Here is a 20053-nt window from a genome sequence, read left to right on the forward strand (position 1 = left end):
TTTTTTGCCCATACCGCAAGTATTGAGTTTTTATTTTTATTTTTGGAATGAAAAGAAAGCTGTGAACCAAATTGGAGCAGTATTTAAGTTGGGAGGGGCAAACAAAAAACATTGGATTTTTAAATTGGATCTTCTTCAGTGTGCAGAGTGGCACAGAAGAGTGTAATATATGAAATGACTGGATGGCAGTGTGTTGCCCTTCAAATCTATCTAAGGATCTGTGACTGTAAATTTAAGCCCACCTAGTTTTGTTGTCTGACCACCCCTTCTCCCTATTGGTCACTTATTAATAGCTAGTTTTTGCTTTCAAAATCCGAGAGAGAGAGAAACTTGGTCATTATTTCTTGGTTTTTCTTTTTCTATTTTTTATGGGTAGCAGGAGGACATTTGACAAACCTAAGTGAGGTTTTGTTGGTTTATGCAAAAGGGTTTTTGGTGATATGTATTATATCTGAGATTCTTTAAGGGTTTGAGAGACACTATTGTAGAAAAAAGTAACAAAAAAATAGACTATATATATATATAACAAAAAAATAGACTATATATATGTGTGTGTGTGTGTGCAACATTGCTAGAACGAGTTCATTTTCAAAGTGATTTTCGGTATGATTAGCTTATTTTCGTTTCAATGATTGAGTTGCCTTGCAGCGAGGACTCTTAACTGCTGAAAACTTGAGAGTCAGGAAAGCAAGAGAGGGAGAGAGAAAGAGAAAAGAAGATGAAGTCTCTGAACGACAATAACAATGACAGCAATAATAACTGGCTTGGCTTCTCCCTTTCGCCTCACATGAACATGCAGGTGGCTACTGATCCCAAAAACCGTCATCATCAGTGCCCTCATCATAGTCAAGCTTCTGCCCCTGTATCTAATGGTGTTCCTACCAGCTTCTACTTGTCTTCTCACCTCAATGGCTCTGGAATCTGCTATGGAGTTGGTGCTAGTGGAGGCTTTCACGCTCCTTTGTCTGTTATGCCACTTAAGTCAGATGGCTCTTTATGCATCATGGAAGCTCTCTGCAATAGATCACAGTCAGAAGGTTCCCTCATAAACAAGATTTCCCCAAGTTTTCTTGATATTATTATTTGTCCCAACACTTGTATTATTCAATGCTTGTTTTGTTTGAAGGGATTGTTCCTACTTCGTCTCCAAAACTGGAGGACTTTCTGGGTGGTGCAATTATGGACCCTCATCAATATGGAAGTCACCAACGAGAAACAATGCCACTCAGCTTAGACAGCATGTACTACCACCAAGATGCGAATCAGGAACACAACCAGCTGTATTCTCTGGACCTTCTCCAAGAACCCTTTAGAAAGCAAGAACAAGACTTTTCTGTTCAAACTCACCACTACTTTTCAGGACTTGCCTGCCAAGCCATGTTTCTTTCGCCATTGGAGGACGAAACCAAGGATACCCAACTTGCAGACTGTGATTCCCAGATTCCTCCATTGGGAGAAGAAACATTGCCTTACTTTAAAAACTGGGTAGCTTCTCACTTCTCTACCCGTGGATCAATGGAACAACAGATGACTAGTAGCATGGTTGATGATGGAGCAGCTTCCGGCTTCGTCTGTCCAATGGGTTGTGGGGACTTGCAGTCCCAAAGTTTGTCGATGAATCCTGGTTCCCAATCCAGTTGCGTTACAGCTCCGAGGCAGATCTCACCAACTACCGCTGAATGTGTGGCCACGGAAACAAAAAAAAGAAGGCCTGAAAAGGTTGGTCGGAAGCAAACTGTTCATAGGAAGTCCATTGACACTTTTGGACAAAGAACATCCCAGTATCGGGGTGTCACAAGGTCAGGTCATACTTTTTCCATTGGTACTGTATAGGTAGTATTCTTTTCTGTTCTACCATTCACCTTTGTCAAATGTTGACCACCAGACATAGATGGACGGGTAGATACGAAGCTCATCTGTGGGACAACAGTTGCAGGAAAGAAGGGCAAACAAGGAAAGGGAGGCAAGGTTTGTTTAAACCAAAAACCAAACACATTTACTGTGTCCACTTGGGTGTATATGTTGGTCCATCTGTTCAAGTGACCTGACTTGTGTTATTAATTTCTCATTGTCATGTTCGTCCTTTTCGTGGATGCTTTTTCAATCAACTCATGCATTTTCAGTTTATCTAGGTAAGCATTCTCTTAATAAATTATTATTTGAAACACTGCATTTGTAATCGTTATTAATCTAGTTGCTTCCGAATTTCAGGGGGCTATGACATGGAAGATAAGGCTGCCAGAGCTTATGATCTTGCTGCTCTCAAGTACTGGGGATCTTCCACGCATATAAATTTTCCGGTAAATGAAATTGTTTCCAGCTTATATTTGGTAATGTGGTTTTAATGGACATGATAAATTTTGGTTCTCTTTTGATTCTTTGAAGCTTGAAAATTACCGTGAAGAACTGGAAGAAATGAAGAACATGAACCGCCAGAAATATGTTGTCCATTTACGGAGGTTGGTTTCTGATTTTCATCTTAATTCAATTTCCGTCTGTGATAAGTTGATTACAATCCATTTGCTTGCAGGAAAAGTAGTGGGTTCTCGAGAGGGGCCTCAATGTTCAGAGGAGTCACTAGGTTTTGTTTCCTTTAATGATATTTGACCTCATGTATTCTTTTTCTATCTTTTGTTTGATTTAATGTACTGATTCCATTTAATATTTGTTTGTGTAGACATCATCAGCGTGTAAGGTGGCAGGCTCGCATTGGCAGGGTTGCTGGATACAAGGACCTTTATCTGGGAACATTTAGCTTTATCTGGGAACATTTAGTAAGTTGTCATTAGTTATAGTACGCTGTTAACTATTACTCCATTTTTCTTGAATCTGTCATAAATGTTAAAAGTCAAATAATTTAGACACCAAATTAGGAATTAAATGGTGTTTTGTCAAAATCAAAAATTAGGCATTTAATTTTTGTTGAAATTAGGCATCAAAAATTAGGGTATTTATAAGATTAGTCCTTGAGTTTCATTATAAATACCCTAGCTCATTTAGCTTCAAAATCATCCCAAAGCATTCTGGTTTTCTTTCAATACTAGAGAGATTTTAGAGAGTTTCTTGAGAGTTGTTTTCTCCTTTTTATCTATAGAGAATTATCATTGTTTTCTCCTTGGTAGATCGAGAGAGGTTGTAATTCCTATTTTCTAATAGTAAAATTCTTCTACCGTTGCCCGTGATTTTTACCTTAAATTTTTAGGGGTTTTCCACGTAAATTTTGTGTCTCTTTTATCTTCATTTTTATTTTATCAAATTATCAGTTACGATTTTGCTCTATCCGATAGCCGTCTTCCGCAACAATTGGTATCCGAGCCAGATTTGAGTGTGTAATATTTGTTTATTGTCTTTGTGGTTGCCACCAAAAGGTGAATCCTCCAAAATAAGAAAATAAGAAGGTATTACCCATTCTTTAAGGTTCTAGAGAACTATTCACGATAGTGAAATAGTGGGAGCTATCAATAATAGAAGCTATGACAACAAAATTTGATATTGAAAAATTCAATAGGAGAAATTTCTCATTGTGGAAATTGAAGATGAAGGCCATCCTGAGGAAAGACGGTTGTCTAGCAACTATCAGTGAAAGGCCAGTGAATTTCACAGATGACAACAAATGGATCGAAATGATCGGGAATGCTATGACAAACTTTCATCTAGCATTATTAGATAAGCATTGTCAAACATCGAGGAGAAGAAGACAGCTAAGGAGATATGGGACAATTTTACCAAATTGTACGAGGCCACATCGCTGCACAATAAAATTTTCCTTAAGAGAAAATTGTACACTCTCCGTATGCCAGAATCTACTTCAGTGAAAGAGCACTTAAATACAGTGAATACTTTATTTTCTCAGCTTACATCCTTAAGTTGTAAAATAGGAGAATAAGAACGTGCTGAACTTCTACTTCAAAGTCTACCGGATTCGTATGATCAACTCATCATCAACTTGACAAACAGTAATGTCACTAGTCTAGTCTTTGATGATGTTGCAGCTACTGTTCTACAAGAAGAAAATCGGCGCAAGAACAAGGAAGACAGACAAGTAAATCTGCAACAAGCAGAAGCGTTGACAACGATGACAATGATGAGAGGGAGATCAACAGAACGTGGCCAAAGCAGCAGTTACAAAGATGGTAGATCGAAGTCGAGGAGCAAGAAGAATTTAAAGTGTTACAACTGTGGAAATAAGGGTCATTTAAAGAAGGATTGTTGGAGTCTAAATAAAAACTCCAATCCACAAGGCAATACCGCAAACACTTCAGATGATGGAGATGCTCTATGCTGTGAAGCGTTAACCACCGTGGAAGGAAGAAAACGATTTGCAGATATATGACTCATTGATTCGGGAGCAACATATCACATGACCTCAAGAAGAGAATGGTTCCATCATTATGAACCTGTCTCAGGAGGATCTGTTTATAGTTGCAATGATCATGCCTTAGAGATCGTTGGCGTGGGAACCATCAAATTGAAGATATATGACGGAACAATTAAAGTTGTTCAAGATGTGCGGCACACGAAAGGCCTGAAGAAAAATTTATTATCCTACGGATTGTTGGATAATAATGCAAACAAGATTGAAACACGGAAAGGAATCATGAAGGTGTTCCGTGGAGCGCTTGTGGTGCTGAAAGGCGAAAAAATATAGCTGCAAACTTGTACATGCTGAAGGGAGAGACTTTGGTAGAAGCAGAAGCCTCTGTTGCCTCATGTAGATCAGATTCGGCAATGCTATGGCATCAGAAACTTGGACACATGTCAGAACAATGAATGAAAGTCCTTGTGGAGCAAAAGCTACTTCCAGGCTTAACAAATGTATCACTTCCTTTGTGTGAGCATTGCATAACAAGTAAGCAGCATCAGTTGAAATTCAACACATCAAATTCTAGAGGCAAAAGTGTTCTAGAATTGGTTCACTCTGATATATGGCAAGCACCAGTAACGTCCCTAGGTGGAGCAAAACACTTTATCTCATTTATTGATGACTACTCCAGGAGATGTTGGGTGCACCCTATTAAGAAGAAGTCAGACGTGTTTTCAACTTTCAAAAACTTCAAAGCGCGGGTGGAACTTGATTCTAGAAATAAGATCAAGTGTTTCAGAACAGATAATGGAGGAGAATACACAAGCGAAGAATTTGATGACTTTTGCAGGAAAGAATGCATCAAAAGACAGTTCACAGTGGCGAACACTCCTCAATAAAATGGAGTGCCAGAGCGGATGAACAGAACCTTGTTAGAAAGAACAAGAGCAATGTTGAGGGATGCAGGCCTAGAAAAATCATTCTGGGCAGAAGCAGTTAATACCGCCTGTTATTTGGTGAATCGAGCTCCATCAACTGCAATAGAGCTGAAGACACCAATGGAGACGTGGACTGAAAAATTAGCTGATTATTCAAACCTCCATATATTTGGAAGTATAGTGTACGTGATGTACAACTCCCAAGAAATTTCAAAGTTGGATCCAAAATCCCAAAAATGCAAATTCTTGGGGTATGCTGATGGAGTAAAGGGGTATCGCTTGTGAGATCCCACTGCCCGCAAAGTGATCATTAGTAGAGATGTTATCTTTGTAGAAGATAAACTAAAAAAGAAAAGAAGACGATGATCGCGCTGAAAAGTCAGAGACTACTCAGATACATGTGGAAAAAGAGTTTGAAGAAGGAGATTATTCTGAAGCAGAACCAGCACATGATGAACAAGAACCAGAGAGTTCTGAAGCTCCAACAACTCGTCAATCAGATCGTGTGAGAAGACGTCTCAATTGGCACTCAGATTATGTTATAGAAGGTAATATTGCATACTGCCTTTTAACAGAGGACGGTGAGCCATCAACATACCAGGAGGCAATAAACAGCTCAGATGCTTCACTGTGGATGATGGCGATGCAAGAAGAAATTGAAGCCCTTCATAAAAATAATACATGGTACCTTGTGTCACTACCACAAGGAAGGAAGTCAATTGGTAACAAATGGGTCTTCAAAATCAAGCGAAATGGTGACGATCAAGTTGAGAGGTATCGTGCAAGACTGGTGGTCAAAGGATATGCTCTAAAAGAAGGTATTGATTTCAATGAAATATTTTTTCCTGTGGTTCGACTAACAACAGTTTGAGTAGTTTTGGCAATGTGTGCTACATTGAACTTACATATAGAGCAGCTAGATGTTAAAACAGCTTTTCTTCATGGAATTTAGAGCCCCTAAGTAGATTTAGGCTATTTTATCAGAGAAAAGGTAAAGTTTATTTGTTAACCGACAATGAAGATGTTGAACGATTCATTGCTTACATTAGTGTTTCAAGTGATGATGTTATATTGTATGTTGTTGAACCTAGAAGTAGTATTGATTGGTCAGTAGCGGGTAGTAATCAACTAAGTTTTTCTCAAAACCCACAACCTTTCTTTAATCCAAATCCCAATCAACTTTCAGCACCAAATTCAGGTTTTCGTATTGACCAATTAGACGATGATGAGCCAAGAGAAAAAATTGTGAGTACTAGTCAGTATTCGAAATTTGATCTTGGTCAATACCCGGACTTTGATATTGGTCAATACTCGGATTTTGATGATGTTTCAGAAGAAGAAACAGACCCTGCGTGTAATGATTTTGATATTGGTCAATACCCGAATTTTGATGATGAAACAGCCGTTGCCGAGGAAGATGTTGTTGATGATAATGAGGAGGAAGTTACGACTGTGAATGAATATGTTGAACATCCATTCTGTAATTCATATAATCCTGAAGAAGAAAAAGAAAAAGTCCCCGAAGAAAAGAAAATGACACGGGAGTATAACTGGAATATACCAGAATTACTTCAGCTACCGGAAGAAGAGTTGGTAAAGAAAGCAGTTGATTGTTACACAAAAGTTATTCGTATCAAGAAAGATGATTGTTTTGATACAAAGGAAGACTTGAAGATAGGTTTGTATACGAAATGTGTGGAAGATGGCTATCAACTAAAAGTTAACAAATCAAGCAAAGATCGTTTCGAAACAAGGTGTATGATTGACAAAAACTGTACGTGGCGTATTATTGCAAAGAGGATAAAAGATTGCGAAATGTTTCAAGTTAGAACTTTTATTGATAAACATACATATTCAAAAACCCAAGTTTTTCCTCACCATAGACAGGCAAACAAAAAGGCGTTGGGTGGTTTTCTGGCTGAGTTAATGTTTTTGAATGGCAGGGTATATCAGGGACATGAAATTATGGCTGACATGAATGCTCGGTTCAAGATTAGTATATCATATTCTCAAGCTTGGAGAGCCAAATGTTATGCTTTGGAATTGTTGAGGGGGTCGCCAGAAGCATCGTTTGCCAAATTGCCGGCTTATTGTCACAAGTTAAAGCTGAAAAATCATGGGTCGGTAACTCATATCAAAACAGATAGAGATGGACGCTTTGAGTTGCTGTTTATCGCCATTGGTGCTGCGGTTAGTAAATCAATATAATTTTGTTGACTCATTTTTGTTAGTTACATGCATTTCACATTTAAATGATTATATTTCTTGTTTATATTATTTTGTAGATTCGTTCGTTTATTACTTGCATGCGCCCAGTTATTATAGTTGACGGAGCACATTTGAAAGGTCGATACCTTGGAGTAAACTTATTAGCAGTAGCCATGGATACTAACAATGGGATATTGTCAATAGCTTACGAGGTTGGCAAATCTGAAACCTCTGATTCATGGACATGGTTTATGGGGCATCTTAGGGATTGCATAGGTCCTATTAGTAATCTGACAATCATATCCGATAGGGCAAACTCAATTGACAACGCTGTTAGAAGGTGTTTCCCAGATGCTTTTCATAGACTTTGTGGTGTTCATTTGTATAGAAATCTAAAATCAAGGTGTGCTGGTATAAAAAATCACAAATGGACATACTGGAAGGCTTTAAAAGCTTATCGGGAAGTGGATTTTAATAAGCATATAAACTGTTTAAGACGTGTTTTGCCTCAGTGTGCTCAAACACTAGAAGATGTCGGGTTTGAAAGATGGTCAAGAGTACATCAACTTGGAGCAATGTATGGTTTCATGACGTCTAATAGTGCAGAATCAATCAACGCTCTAAGTCGTCATTCCCGGAAATTACTCATTACTATGTTAATGGAGTTTTTTCGAGTCTCTATTCAACAATGGTACTACAAGAAAAGAAACCATGCATGTATTATTTCTTTAAATTCGTAACTTATCATATATTTTACTAAGTAGTATTTATTTAAATTTACAGGAACATTGGAACATCGTGTTACACCATGGACATAAAAAAAGATAACAAAACGTGTTGTGAAGTCAACGTCATGGAGAGTTGAACCATGTTCAAACACTTTGTTTGAAGTACTGGATAATAACTTAAATGGGCTTGTCAATCTAAATGCAAAGACGTGTAGTTGTATGAAATGGAAAACATCTGGTTATCCGTGTAACCATGTTATAAAAGTTTATCTTCATCTAAACCAAGATGATTCAAGCGCATACGCTATGGATTGCTACACTACAGAAGTATATCGATAGACTTATGGCGAGATTGTCTACCCTATTCCACATCCTTCTGAGTGGGATATACCAGATGACTTACAAACAGTTTTGCCACCAACCATGGACAGAAGGCTACCTGGCCGACCAAAAAGTCACGATCGTATACCGTCTAAGGGTGAAGAGAAGAAGAGATCGACATGTAGTCGGTGCAAGGAAAGTGGTCATACAAGGTTGACATGTGGATCACCAGTGCCATCACAATCATCTTTTCTTCTACCAAAATATGAATCCTCATCAAAATCCAAAGCTTATATGGTGTCAAGAAAAAAGCAATCAAAATCGCAATCATCTTTAAAATCTCAATCACAACTGGATTCACCTTTTGGGACTGTTAACTTAGGTGATTTTTAATTGCAAACGTTGTATTATGTAGATTTTATGTGTGAACTTTTAACATTTTCAGTTAGGCATGTATTAGTAACTTGAGTTTAAAAATTGCTATGATCTGTTCAGTTGTTATCACTTATTAGGCAATCATTTGACTATCGCAACACAGAAATGACGTTCGCAATCATCTTAATGTCTATCGCAACGCAGAAATGACTATCGCAATGCGAAATGAAAATCGCAACGAGAGAATCGCAATGCAAAATGAAAATCGCAACGAGAGAATCGCAATGCGAAATGAAAATCGCAACGAGGGAATCACAAAGCGAAATGAAAATCGCAACGCGAATTTAGTTTCGCGTTGCGATTTTCATTTCGCATTGGGATAGTCATTTTTTCCTTCAACATAATGCAGATTGAAATCAACAAAATCAACCATTACATTTCAATCAATTAAACAAGCACAAATAAGAATTATGTTCACATCAATTAAACAAATCAACTTTTACAAATCATCTTTTACAAATCATCTTTTACAAATCAATTTAACAATAAAAAAATAAGCAATAATTCTTATTTCCTCATCTATTATTGAATCAACTTTTGCAGCCATACATCATTTTCACGCAGCTCACTTATGAGATTAACCTGCATAAACCAAACATTTGCTCAAAAAAACTTTCTACACATCTAAAACCTACAAACATCAAATTATTGAATTCTAGGTACTTAACCAAACATTTTCAAACAACAAGCCTATAAACTTACCAATTGTTTATGGACATTTTTATAACGCAGATGTAGGTAGGCAGCGTCTCGTATATATCGATCTAGCCATATAATGCCGAAACCACAAGCCTACTGCAGCTCTATCTCTATCGGTGGGAGGTAGATACTTTATACTTCCTGTGATCAAACCCTCCAACGCCAAGCATACGAGAGGACCACAATCCTCTCTGGGTCCTTTCGTTTGTTGTGGTGCGGTCTCGTCTCTACTAACTGTAATATTGAGCTTCTTGTTTCCAGAACGAGTCCAATAATTTATCGCATCCAAGAATTTAGCCAAATGAGAGCTCCATCCCTTAATAATATCTCTTAAATCAGCCAATGATATGTAATTTATCATACTGTCATATACTATTGCCTTAAGGGATGGGAGCTGAAGCTCGACGAGAAGCCAATGTTTACGTTCCAAAACAGGGATAAACACCTGCAATCATAAGTAATAATTCATTCATTTGCGCACTTATTTATGAATACCTTTAAACTCAATCTAAAATAAATACTAACCTTATCGACCTCCCACCATGCAGGATAAAGTTTAGCTTGTCCATTGCCCAACGCAAATGATTCATCTCGTTGATTCTTCAAGTGAATGGCGTTAAAAGACGTCGTCATAATTGTATATCGTGTATTTCTTTTATTTTCCTTAAGTTTCCTAATTATTAGAAGACGTGACACCCACGCATCGATATGTTATTTTACAAAAAAAGACATATATTAGTAACTTACATAAATTAAAAAAAATAATCAAATTAAAATATAAGAAAAATATAAGACTTACCCCTTCATCGAAATAGCCATTGTCTTCGACCCCTAATAATACGTCCCACCAAGACCGATCAAGCAATAAATAGATATCATCGTTGAGCTTGCATATGTCAGTGAAACACACATGGCTCCGCTCATGTAGATAAAAATCAACTGCGGTCTTAGCCCAAAGGGTGTTATCCAGAATTGTGTCCGGTAGTTGTCTCCTCTCCACTTCAGATACCGGTATGGTACTGGCCGGTAATTCATACGAGAGTCAACTTGAATCCATCATGTCCGGCACGTCAGAGGGTTTCTCAAGAATCCTACATATGACGCCATGTGAATCGGGCTCTTGAATGGTGGGAGAGACCTCTTCAACGATGACAGTGGCCTCTTGAACGGTGGGAGGGGACTCTCGAGGAATGATAGGGGCCTCTTCAACGATAGGAGTGGACTCTTGAGGGATGACAGGCGAGTCGGGCTTCTTCTTGCGGTGTCTTCGCACTATTGGGGTGTACGGAGACTTAATAGCACGTGCACGCCGTCTGATGGGTGAACTCTGTCGTGCAAGAAAAACCCGACGTAAAGCATACACCTTATCGGTCCGCTAAATAATTAAATACAAATATCAGTAAATAAACAGACATGATATTTAAACAGTGAAAACAAAGACAAATATGTTTCAAACTTGCATTGAATTCACCCAAGTCATTATTCAAGTTTCATTCAAGTTTCAATTTAAACACTGTCAACTTAGTATTTGTCTTTGTTTATTGGTTGAAGTAATGCAATTCATTCAAGTTTCAATTTGCAGAAGAAGAATAGTTTCAATTGGCAGCAAACGAACAAATTTACTTTCAACCAAAAGACAAAACAAAGACAAATACTAACTTCACAGTGTTAAAGAATACACAGTTTAGCAGAATTGGCACCAACCGAACAAATTTACTTTCAACCAAAAGACAAAACAAAGACAAATACTAACTTCACAGTGTTAAAGAATACACAGTTTAGCAGAATTTGCAGCAACCGAATAAATTTACTTCAACCAAAAGACAAAACAAAAGACAAATACTAACTTCACAGTGTTAATAAACAGTTTAGCAGTATTGGCAGCAACCGAATAAATTTACTAAGCAATCTAAGTGAAATGGTTAATCTAAGTGAAATTACGATTAAATTTATCATCAAATTAAATATGGAAAATCTTAAACTTACCTCGTTGCGTAGAGTATGAACCTCATTCTGCAACGATACTACCATCTCACGTAGAGCAACAAACTCACCACGTAAAGTAGACACCTCCACACGCCATGCACCATCGTTATCGCGTAGAGTATCGATCTCCTCACGCAATGCATTGACCTCATCACGTTACTCTCTTGACTCATCCCGTGGAGGTGGAGGTGGAGAACAGGGAGATAGAAGTCGTGGCATCTTTGTCAGTCGCCTATCATGAGGTGATGGTGGAGAAGAGGCTCGATAATATGACAGGATAGGTGTTGGCTCTCATTGTAGAGGTGTATAGTCGGGTCGATCAGGTGATGGCTCTGGGTGAGGTAATGGCTCTCGAAGTGGAGGAAGTGGAGGATGCTCATCATTCGTGCCATCAAGAAAACGCTGACTAGCTTGCCACCAATCAGTGGCAAGCTCAGCCTCCGTGGGTGTCAGTCTCATTAATGGAGTGTTGGCCTCCTAAAAATATAAAAACTCAAACAAAGTTAAACGTCTACTATTAATAACTTGTTTATATATGATAGTATTTGTATTAACTTACATTATTTATTGTCGCATATGGTATTAAGTCTTCCCAATCCAACAGACGTTTCCTCTTCCAGAAAATAGCCCTAGGAATATCATTTGAGGTTTTTAATGCATATGTCCGCATGCTGGGGAAAGCCTCGAATATCCAAATCTACAAACAATATAATAACAAATATTAGTAATTGTCAAATAATTAATTATAATTTTGAAAACATTATATAGAAATTCTTACCTTAAAGGCCCAAACAAAGCCTGACAAAGTGTATTTCGACCCATCGCCCCGCAAACTTTTGCGGTCATCAAAGGCAGACGACAACTTAGTCCAGGTAGCTTTCCATATATACGAACCCCACGGAAACAGATTCCATGCATTTAGGTCCTCTACCAATAATATTAGCTCCTGAGGAATAGGTTGGCTGGCCTCTCTGCCTAAAAAGCCGGCATACAAAAGTAGTAGAATGCATACTCAGACAACATCGACGTCATTCATTCGAGTAAAACCATCTTTCTTATTAAACAATTTCTTCATGTCGTCGACGTGTAAGTTCGGCTTCTCTATTGACTCATCAGGAAAAACCCTGGATAACCATGATGGGCGGGTGATATGACGAGTGTACCGACCTACATCATCGTGTCCGAATTGTAGACCAGTGATTAAGCATAACTCCTTCCGCCCAAAACAAGTATACGCCGGTGGAAAACAAAACCATATCTCTTCCTCACCACGTTGTATACTGTCGGGTAGATCGCTAGTCATGGTCTGAAGCCACAAATGGGTCAAATTAACATCTCCACCCGGATGCTGTACTCTCAGCCATGGCCCGAAGCAGGTTTCCTCAAACAATTTTCTTTGTGCAGGTGAAAGTTTCGAAGCAATTGTAGTGGCTAGGCTAACTTTAATCTTTAATGTCAATGAAGCCGAAAAAAATTTCTACAAAAACAATAAACATACCAAGTTAGATATACCAAAAACTACACTGTGAAGATATACCAAAAACAATAAACATAAATAGTAGTTTATTCTTGAAACTAAAATTTGCAACACTGTTTTTTCTTTTGGTTGAAATGAAAATCGCAACGAGAGAATGAAAATCGCAACGCGGAAATGACTATCGCAACGCGAAATGAAAATCGCAACGAGAGAATCGCAACGCGAAATGAAAATCGCAACGAGAGAATCGCAACGCGAAATGAAAATCGCAATGCAATTTTGGTTTCGCGTTGCAATTTTCATTTCGCGTTGCGATTTTCATTTCGCGTTGCGATTATCTCGTTGCGATTTTCATTTCGCATTGCGATTCTCTCGTTGCGATAGTCATTTCCGCGTTGCGATTTTTATTCTCGAAACTATTCTTCTTCTGCATTACTTCAACCAAAAGATAAAACAAAGACAAATACTAACTTCACAGGGTTAAATACTAAACAGTTTAGCAATATTGGCAGCAATCGAATGAATTTAATAAGAAATCTAAGTGAAATGGTTAATCTATTATTGAAATTACCAGTAAACTTATCATCAATTTCAATATGAAAAACCTAAAATAATGCAAAAAATTCAAAATAAAAATAATTAAAAAAACTAACCCTCGGAGGTTGATTTTTCATTTCTGAATGATTGTGAGGGATTTCTGACCGTGAATGGTTGTGAGGGATTTCGCCGGCGATGGGGACGGAAATCTTCGGAGATGAGGACGGATTTCGCCGTAGAGAGTGAGAGATGGAGATGGGACTGAGTGTTGTAATTTTAGGTTTGAGGTTATGAGTTACGATTACTGTGGACGGTTCAGTTTCCGATATATTAAGAAAAAAATCGTGTTTGGAATTTGAAAAAAAAATACGCGTTAACACGAATGGCGCTATGTAAATCGCATTGCGATAGTCAGATTCGCATTGCAATTTTCCTAATTCGCATTGCGATTTACGTATTCGCATTGCGAATTACGTATTCGCATTGCGAATTATGAAAATCGCAACGCGAATACGTAAATCGCAATGCGAATTAGGAAAATGGCATTGCGATAGTCAGTATCGCATTGCGATTTTCCAAATTCGCATTGCGATTTACTTATTCGCATTGCGAATTGGGAAAATCGCAACGCGAAATTGGAAAATCGCATTGCGATAGTAATAATCGCGTTGCGAATCTGGAAACTGATTTGCGATAATGGAGATCGCGTTGCGAATTAGCGATTACATTATGATTTTGTTAGTCATTTTGGCAAATCTAGAAAAAGTTGGTTAAAATCGTATATTATATGGGATTTTTGGTCACTGAGGTTATTTTCTCTTCCTGAAACCCTTGTCTCCTGCTAATGCAAACACAGGAAGTTTTGCATGTGCAAGAAAAAGTTAAGAAATTGATGGAATTAAGGTGGAAAAGGTAGGTTTAGATTGTCTTTTATGGGTGCAGTTTTTGGTGGGAATAAGGGCCTAAAGGAAGACAAGGGTGGGGACTAGATATCTTTCTGGTAACCAAATTGTAAGAAACCTTTTTCCTTTCTGCTTATATTAGAAAGAAATACATTACAAAACGGAGGGAAGGGGAGAGGGATTAAATGAGGCGTAATGATGAATTCTATGAAATGTTGGTATTTTATTCGATCTTGCTTTTCTGCTTTAAATGGGAGCTACAAAGTACAAAAACCAGCTCAATATTTGTCAATAATGCAAAAAGGAGAACTTATCTTGACCACAACGTCACACGTTGAACCATGATTACCATTACATGGTTTATTTTCAACTTTTCCGAAAGGAAAACGGGCATTACCACATTATAATTTCAAAAAGGAAGAAGGTGATCCCCAAAGAAAACGACTTATCAGGCACTATATGGATAAAATACTATATCGTCTTTGTAAAAACAAAGAAACTAATGGAGTTTTTCTTAAATCATTGGATATAATGTGTAAAACTAAAGTAAGATAAAAAAGCGGCCATGTCCAAGTGTGGACGGTTAAAGATGGATCGTGGAAAAGATACCTATTTTTGTTTTCTTTGGGCTATGTGAACACTGCAGTGAAGATGAGGTTATTAATTTGGACTGCAGTTTGAACACCTTGCTTGGTAGCTTGGCTCTTAAGTCACTCTAAACTCTTCAATTAATATTATTATGGCGATAAGTAAGATAGGAAAACATTGAAAAACGTAAGTAAGCTTATGTGGGGGAAAACATTTAGCCCGAATGCTTGAGTTTATTCACACAAAATTCTCTATATCTAATGGAGGTGGGGTGACCTCTTTTTATAATGAAGTCTCCTTACATTCAATGACTACTCTTAGTCCAACTGCAAGTAAAACTCTTACTTTAGTTAAAACTATTATATTTGAGTCATATTCAAACAAGGACTATGATATTTGGTTTTATTTTTCAAGTAATGTTCGGACTTGCTTGGTGGACAAGCCATAAGTAAGTGATGGCCTCGGCCTTTAGTGCACCCTTGATGTGTGCATGCCTTAGCCTTGTGTGCCCTAGCCCCCAAGTAGACCCATTTGTGCGCTCGTCTTAGTCCTAGGCGCACGCCCGATGTGTGTTGCTCCTGACCCCTAATATGTCCCGTTGTGTGATGGCTAAAGCTCTCAACAAACCTTGGCGTGCGTCGGTTTCAGGCTATTCTTGGTGTGCGGCGGTCTCGACCTTAGGCGGCCTTGGACGTGCATAAGTCGTGCTTGTGGGTAGTTTAGGGCGGGTGTGTCTTGACTCGGTACGAGGCTGTGTGCGTCTTGGTCTCAGCATGGCCCTTGTGAGCTGTCTGGGTCGTATCTGTCGAGCCCTGATGGTTGTTGGTCTCGGCACCATGGTTGGAGCAATCTGCTTTGTGTTGGTCGTGACTCCACGAGTAGTCTGGTGTGGGCCAACTTCACTCACAAGTTCGCAGCCCGTGACATTCTCCCCCACTTGTTTTAGCGATGCCCTCATCTCTAGGTTTGTTTTTTTGCTTTGTTTGCGACTTCAAAAGTTTTTTTCAATTTGATGTTCACCTTTTTTGGAGCATTCTTGACATGTTGAATGATTGTTAAGGTCTTGGTCTCTTCTTGCTCAACTTGTATCAATGGGACACTACCTTTCCATCAAGAATCCATAATGCTCATTACTTTGGCATATGAAAGGATAAAGGCTTTGATCTTGATAAGGAAGTTCAACCCGATGACAAAATCAAAGTTGTCCATAGGGATTACCATGAAATTTATGTTTTCCTTCCATCTTCAATTCTACCTTTCATGTTACTCTAACGGTTGAAACTTCTTTAGTGCTAATCGTCTTGATTGCTCCCTTTGACGGTTCGATTTTGAGCCCAAAATTATCGGTGACACTTTTTGATATGAATAAATCGGTTGCCCTAGTATCCACGATGGAAACACCTGATTGTTCGACAAGGTTGATGTTCACGTACATTAATCCTTGTTTTTGGCTTTTATTTTGTGTGACTTGAAATGGGTAATTTTTTGCCCTTACGTGGTCACCTCCTTTGGTGCTCATTTCGTCGCATAGAATTTACCCTCAGCTTAACACTTATAATTGAGCTAAGTCTACACACCTCTTCTTCTGACTCATTGTCTTATTCGGAATAGTTGTGAGATTTTTCAGTTTGGGGGTAATCCCTTGCAAAGTGTCCCGGCTTGTGGAAATTAAAGCAACACATTGATTGGATGTCCCCTTTTCTTTTGATTTGTTGTGTTGATGGGATCTACCTTTTGTAGGCTCCTCATCGTCACTTGATAGGCTTTGTTTTTTTGCCTTAACCGTGGTTTCTCTTATTAGAACCCTCGACTTTTAATTTGGGTGGCTTAGGTTTTTAACACCAGGTTCAATGAGAGATTCGGCGATTGTCAAGGCTTTAGACAATTCTTTAACAACCATTCTTTCCAACTCATTTTTGGCCCATGGTGCTAAATCGTCCATGAAGGTGAAGAACACATCTTCTTCGATTAGACTCGGGACTTATAGACTTAACTCGACAAATTGTCGAACATGCTCTCTTAGCGAGCCTTCTTGACTAAGACGCCTTAGTTTTGATCGTGCTTCATTCTCGGCATAATGAGGGTAAAATTGTTCTTTGATATCGGCTTGGAACTCTGCCTAGGTTACAATGGTGGTGTCGTCTCGTTTCATTTCGGCGCACTTACGTCGCCACCATAAGAGTGCTAAATCAGTTAAATAAATAGAAGCAATGTTTACCTTTTCAGTATTGTTCTCGATGTCCATAGCTCGGAAGTATTGATCCATGTTCCACATGAAGTTTTTGACTTCTTTGGCAGACCTCGACCTCTTAAATTTTTTTGGTTTAGGGATTTTGAACCTCTTTTAGGTGCGCTGGTTAGCATGCTTTCAGCCATGATAGCTTTGTACAAGGTCACCTTGGTCTTGAGTTGTTCGATCTTTTTATTCAGGTTTTCGACCTTAGTTCCATAATTCTTGTTCTTAAGTTCTTCGATCTCTTTTGTTAAGGCCATGATTTGTGCTTCCAAGGCAATCATCTTGTTGGGAACTCTTTGCGTCTAATCCGTTGAATGCAGATTGCACTTTCTCATGGATATTTTATAAGGCATCAAGTTTCTTGAGATTAAGGGACCCTAACTTTTCTAAGTTGATGCATTCCAATTGATCCAACACCTCCTTAACCTCCCTCACGGAATCTTCGAGTTTAGCGATCTTACCTTAAAATTACGTGATGATGTCTTTTGAAGAGACACTCTTCTTTCCTGCACTGTGGGTCTCTACTCCCTAGGACCCTGTTGCTTCGTTGCGTTGCGGAGCCATCTCGTCTAGTGACGAACTTCACTCTGATACCACTTGATACGGGGCTAGCTGGTCTGTGTGGCCCTTAGATGTCTTGCTCGGTAGTGTGGCTCCTAAGTCAGCCTAAAATTTTTGGTTAATATTATTATGACGATAAGTATGATGGGAAAACATTGAAAATGTAAGTAAGTGTATGTGGGGAAAACTTTTAGCCCAAATGCTTGAGTTTATTCACACAAAATTCTCCATATACAGTTGAGGTGGGGATGCCTCCTTTTATAATGAAGTCCTTTTACATTCAATGACTACTCCGAGTCTAACTAAAAGTAAAACTCATACTTTAGTTAAAATTCTCTTATTTGAGTTATATTCAAACAATGACTATGCTACTTGGCTTTAGTTCCCAAGTAATGGTCGAACTTGCTTGGTGGACATACCCTAAGTCGATTTTGGCCTCGGTTCTTAGTGCACCCTTGATGTGCGCAGGCCTCGGCCCTATGTCCCCTCGATGTGCGGTTCCCTTACCCCCCAAGTAACCCCCTTTGTGTGCTCTTCTTGGTCCTAGGCGTACACTCGGTGTGCGTTGGTCCTGACCCCTAGTGTGTCCCGTTGCGTGATGGCTAAAGCCCTCGACAGACCTTGACGTGCGTTGGCCACGACTCCATGCTCTTCTGTGTGTGCGACTGTCTCGACCCTAGGCAACCCTGGACGTGTATAGGTCGTGCTTGAAGGTAGTTTAGGGTGAACATGTCTTGACTCGGTGCGACGTTGTGTGCGTCTTGGTCTCAGCGTGGCTCTTGTGAGCTGCCTGGGTCGTGTCTGTCTCGCCCTGATTGGTGTTGGTCTCGGTACCATAGTGGGAACAACCTACCTTGTGTTGGTCGCGACCCCACTGGTAGTCTAGTGTGGGGCGACCATATAAATTTTCCGGTAAATGAAATGTTTCCAACTTATATTTGATGATGTGGTTTTAATGGACATGATAAATTTTGGTTCTCGTTTGATTCTTTGAAGCTTGAAAATTACCGTGAAGAACTGGAAGAAATGAAGAACATGAACCGCCAGGAATATGTTGTCCATTTACGGAGGTTGGCTTCTGATTTGTGATATTTAGCACACAACAAAAAAAAAACAGTGAAATATGAATTTCTTCGAAGTTAAGGAGACCCCCCCTTGAGTTTAGTCAACAAATATGATTACATGTTTGTCGTGGACAGCTTGGAATTGTGAAACAAAGTTCGTACGTATAGGAAAAGCAATCATGGGTTAATCTTAGCTGCGCTCGAGCTGGATCATATGATTTCCACCATTCTTTTATTTTTCCCAAGTAATTGAGTTTTATAGTACCAAAGTCATTAATGACAAGATTATATCAAATCTTCCACCGAAATTTTCTTTGTATCAACAATATTTGAAAAGTTGAACACAAGAAGATTTGGGTGTACGTTGTTGAATCCTTAGAGTTAGAATCCTGTGTAGATAAGATTAATATTCCCAATTGTTTGCAGTTAAACAAAGGAGTCTTGCTTCTGCGGGGGAGAGCTTAAAAAGTAAAAGCTCATTCTCCACCCTTCAACCTGCCTCAGATTAGGTCATTCTCCTCTATTTCCAGAGTTTTCATTTGAACCTGGATGGACATTATGAGACAGAATTCATCTACAAAGCAACTTTGAAACAGTTTCTTGCCACTTTTCTAATGTTTTCATTCTCCCTGCTTTATTTTACTCAGTTTTCTCCACTTTACAACAACCTTGTGTAAATAAAACTCCAGCTAACCATGCAATACTTTAATAGGAGGGGCCATTGGTTGATGCACCAATTTTACGTTGGCCCCAAGCTTTTAACCATTACTATATTATATGCGTCCCAGTCCCTACAAGTTTCTGTATGAAATCTGGGTGTTTAAATTGCATGACAAACAGGTTAGGCGTTGGTCCCAGGCATGGGTTCCTTCTCATAACCTGGGCATTTACTGCTGTATCTGTTACCCATCCTGCTCATTCATTGGTATCTCGTTTCGGTTCATTAAACTAAATTTTAGTCTCTTGTTTCACTGTCCCCTGTCTCTTCCCCCGTACTCTTTTTTTACGTTGCTAATGGATGGTCCTTTATTCGACAATTACAGCTGAGTAATATATTAATCAAATGCTAA

The 20053-nt window shown here is 38.8% G+C and overlaps 1 protein-coding gene across 1 annotated transcript; it reads left to right on the forward strand.

Moving 5' to 3' along the window:
- The first annotated feature begins 597 nt into the window (after positions 1–597).
- On the forward strand, positions 598–2789 carry LOC120191458 (AP2-like ethylene-responsive transcription factor ANT). Its single transcript, XM_039194404.1, has 8 exons — positions 598–1037; positions 1127–1799; positions 1886–1968; positions 2124–2132; positions 2212–2300; positions 2386–2459; positions 2531–2581; positions 2678–2789. The coding sequence occupies exons 1-8, from the start codon at positions 719–721 to the stop codon at positions 2787–2789; spliced, it is 1410 nt and encodes a 469-aa protein (XP_039050335.1). The 5' UTR covers positions 598–718.
- The last annotated feature ends 17264 nt before the right edge of the window (positions 2790–20053 follow it).

Source organism: Hibiscus syriacus, unplaced genomic scaffold (genome assembly GCF_006381635.1).
Source record: "Hibiscus syriacus cultivar Baekdansim isolate YM2019G1 unplaced genomic scaffold, ASM638163v2 tig00116969_pilon, whole genome shotgun sequence".
Classification (NCBI taxonomy): domain Eukaryota; kingdom Viridiplantae; phylum Streptophyta; class Magnoliopsida; order Malvales; family Malvaceae; genus Hibiscus; species Hibiscus syriacus.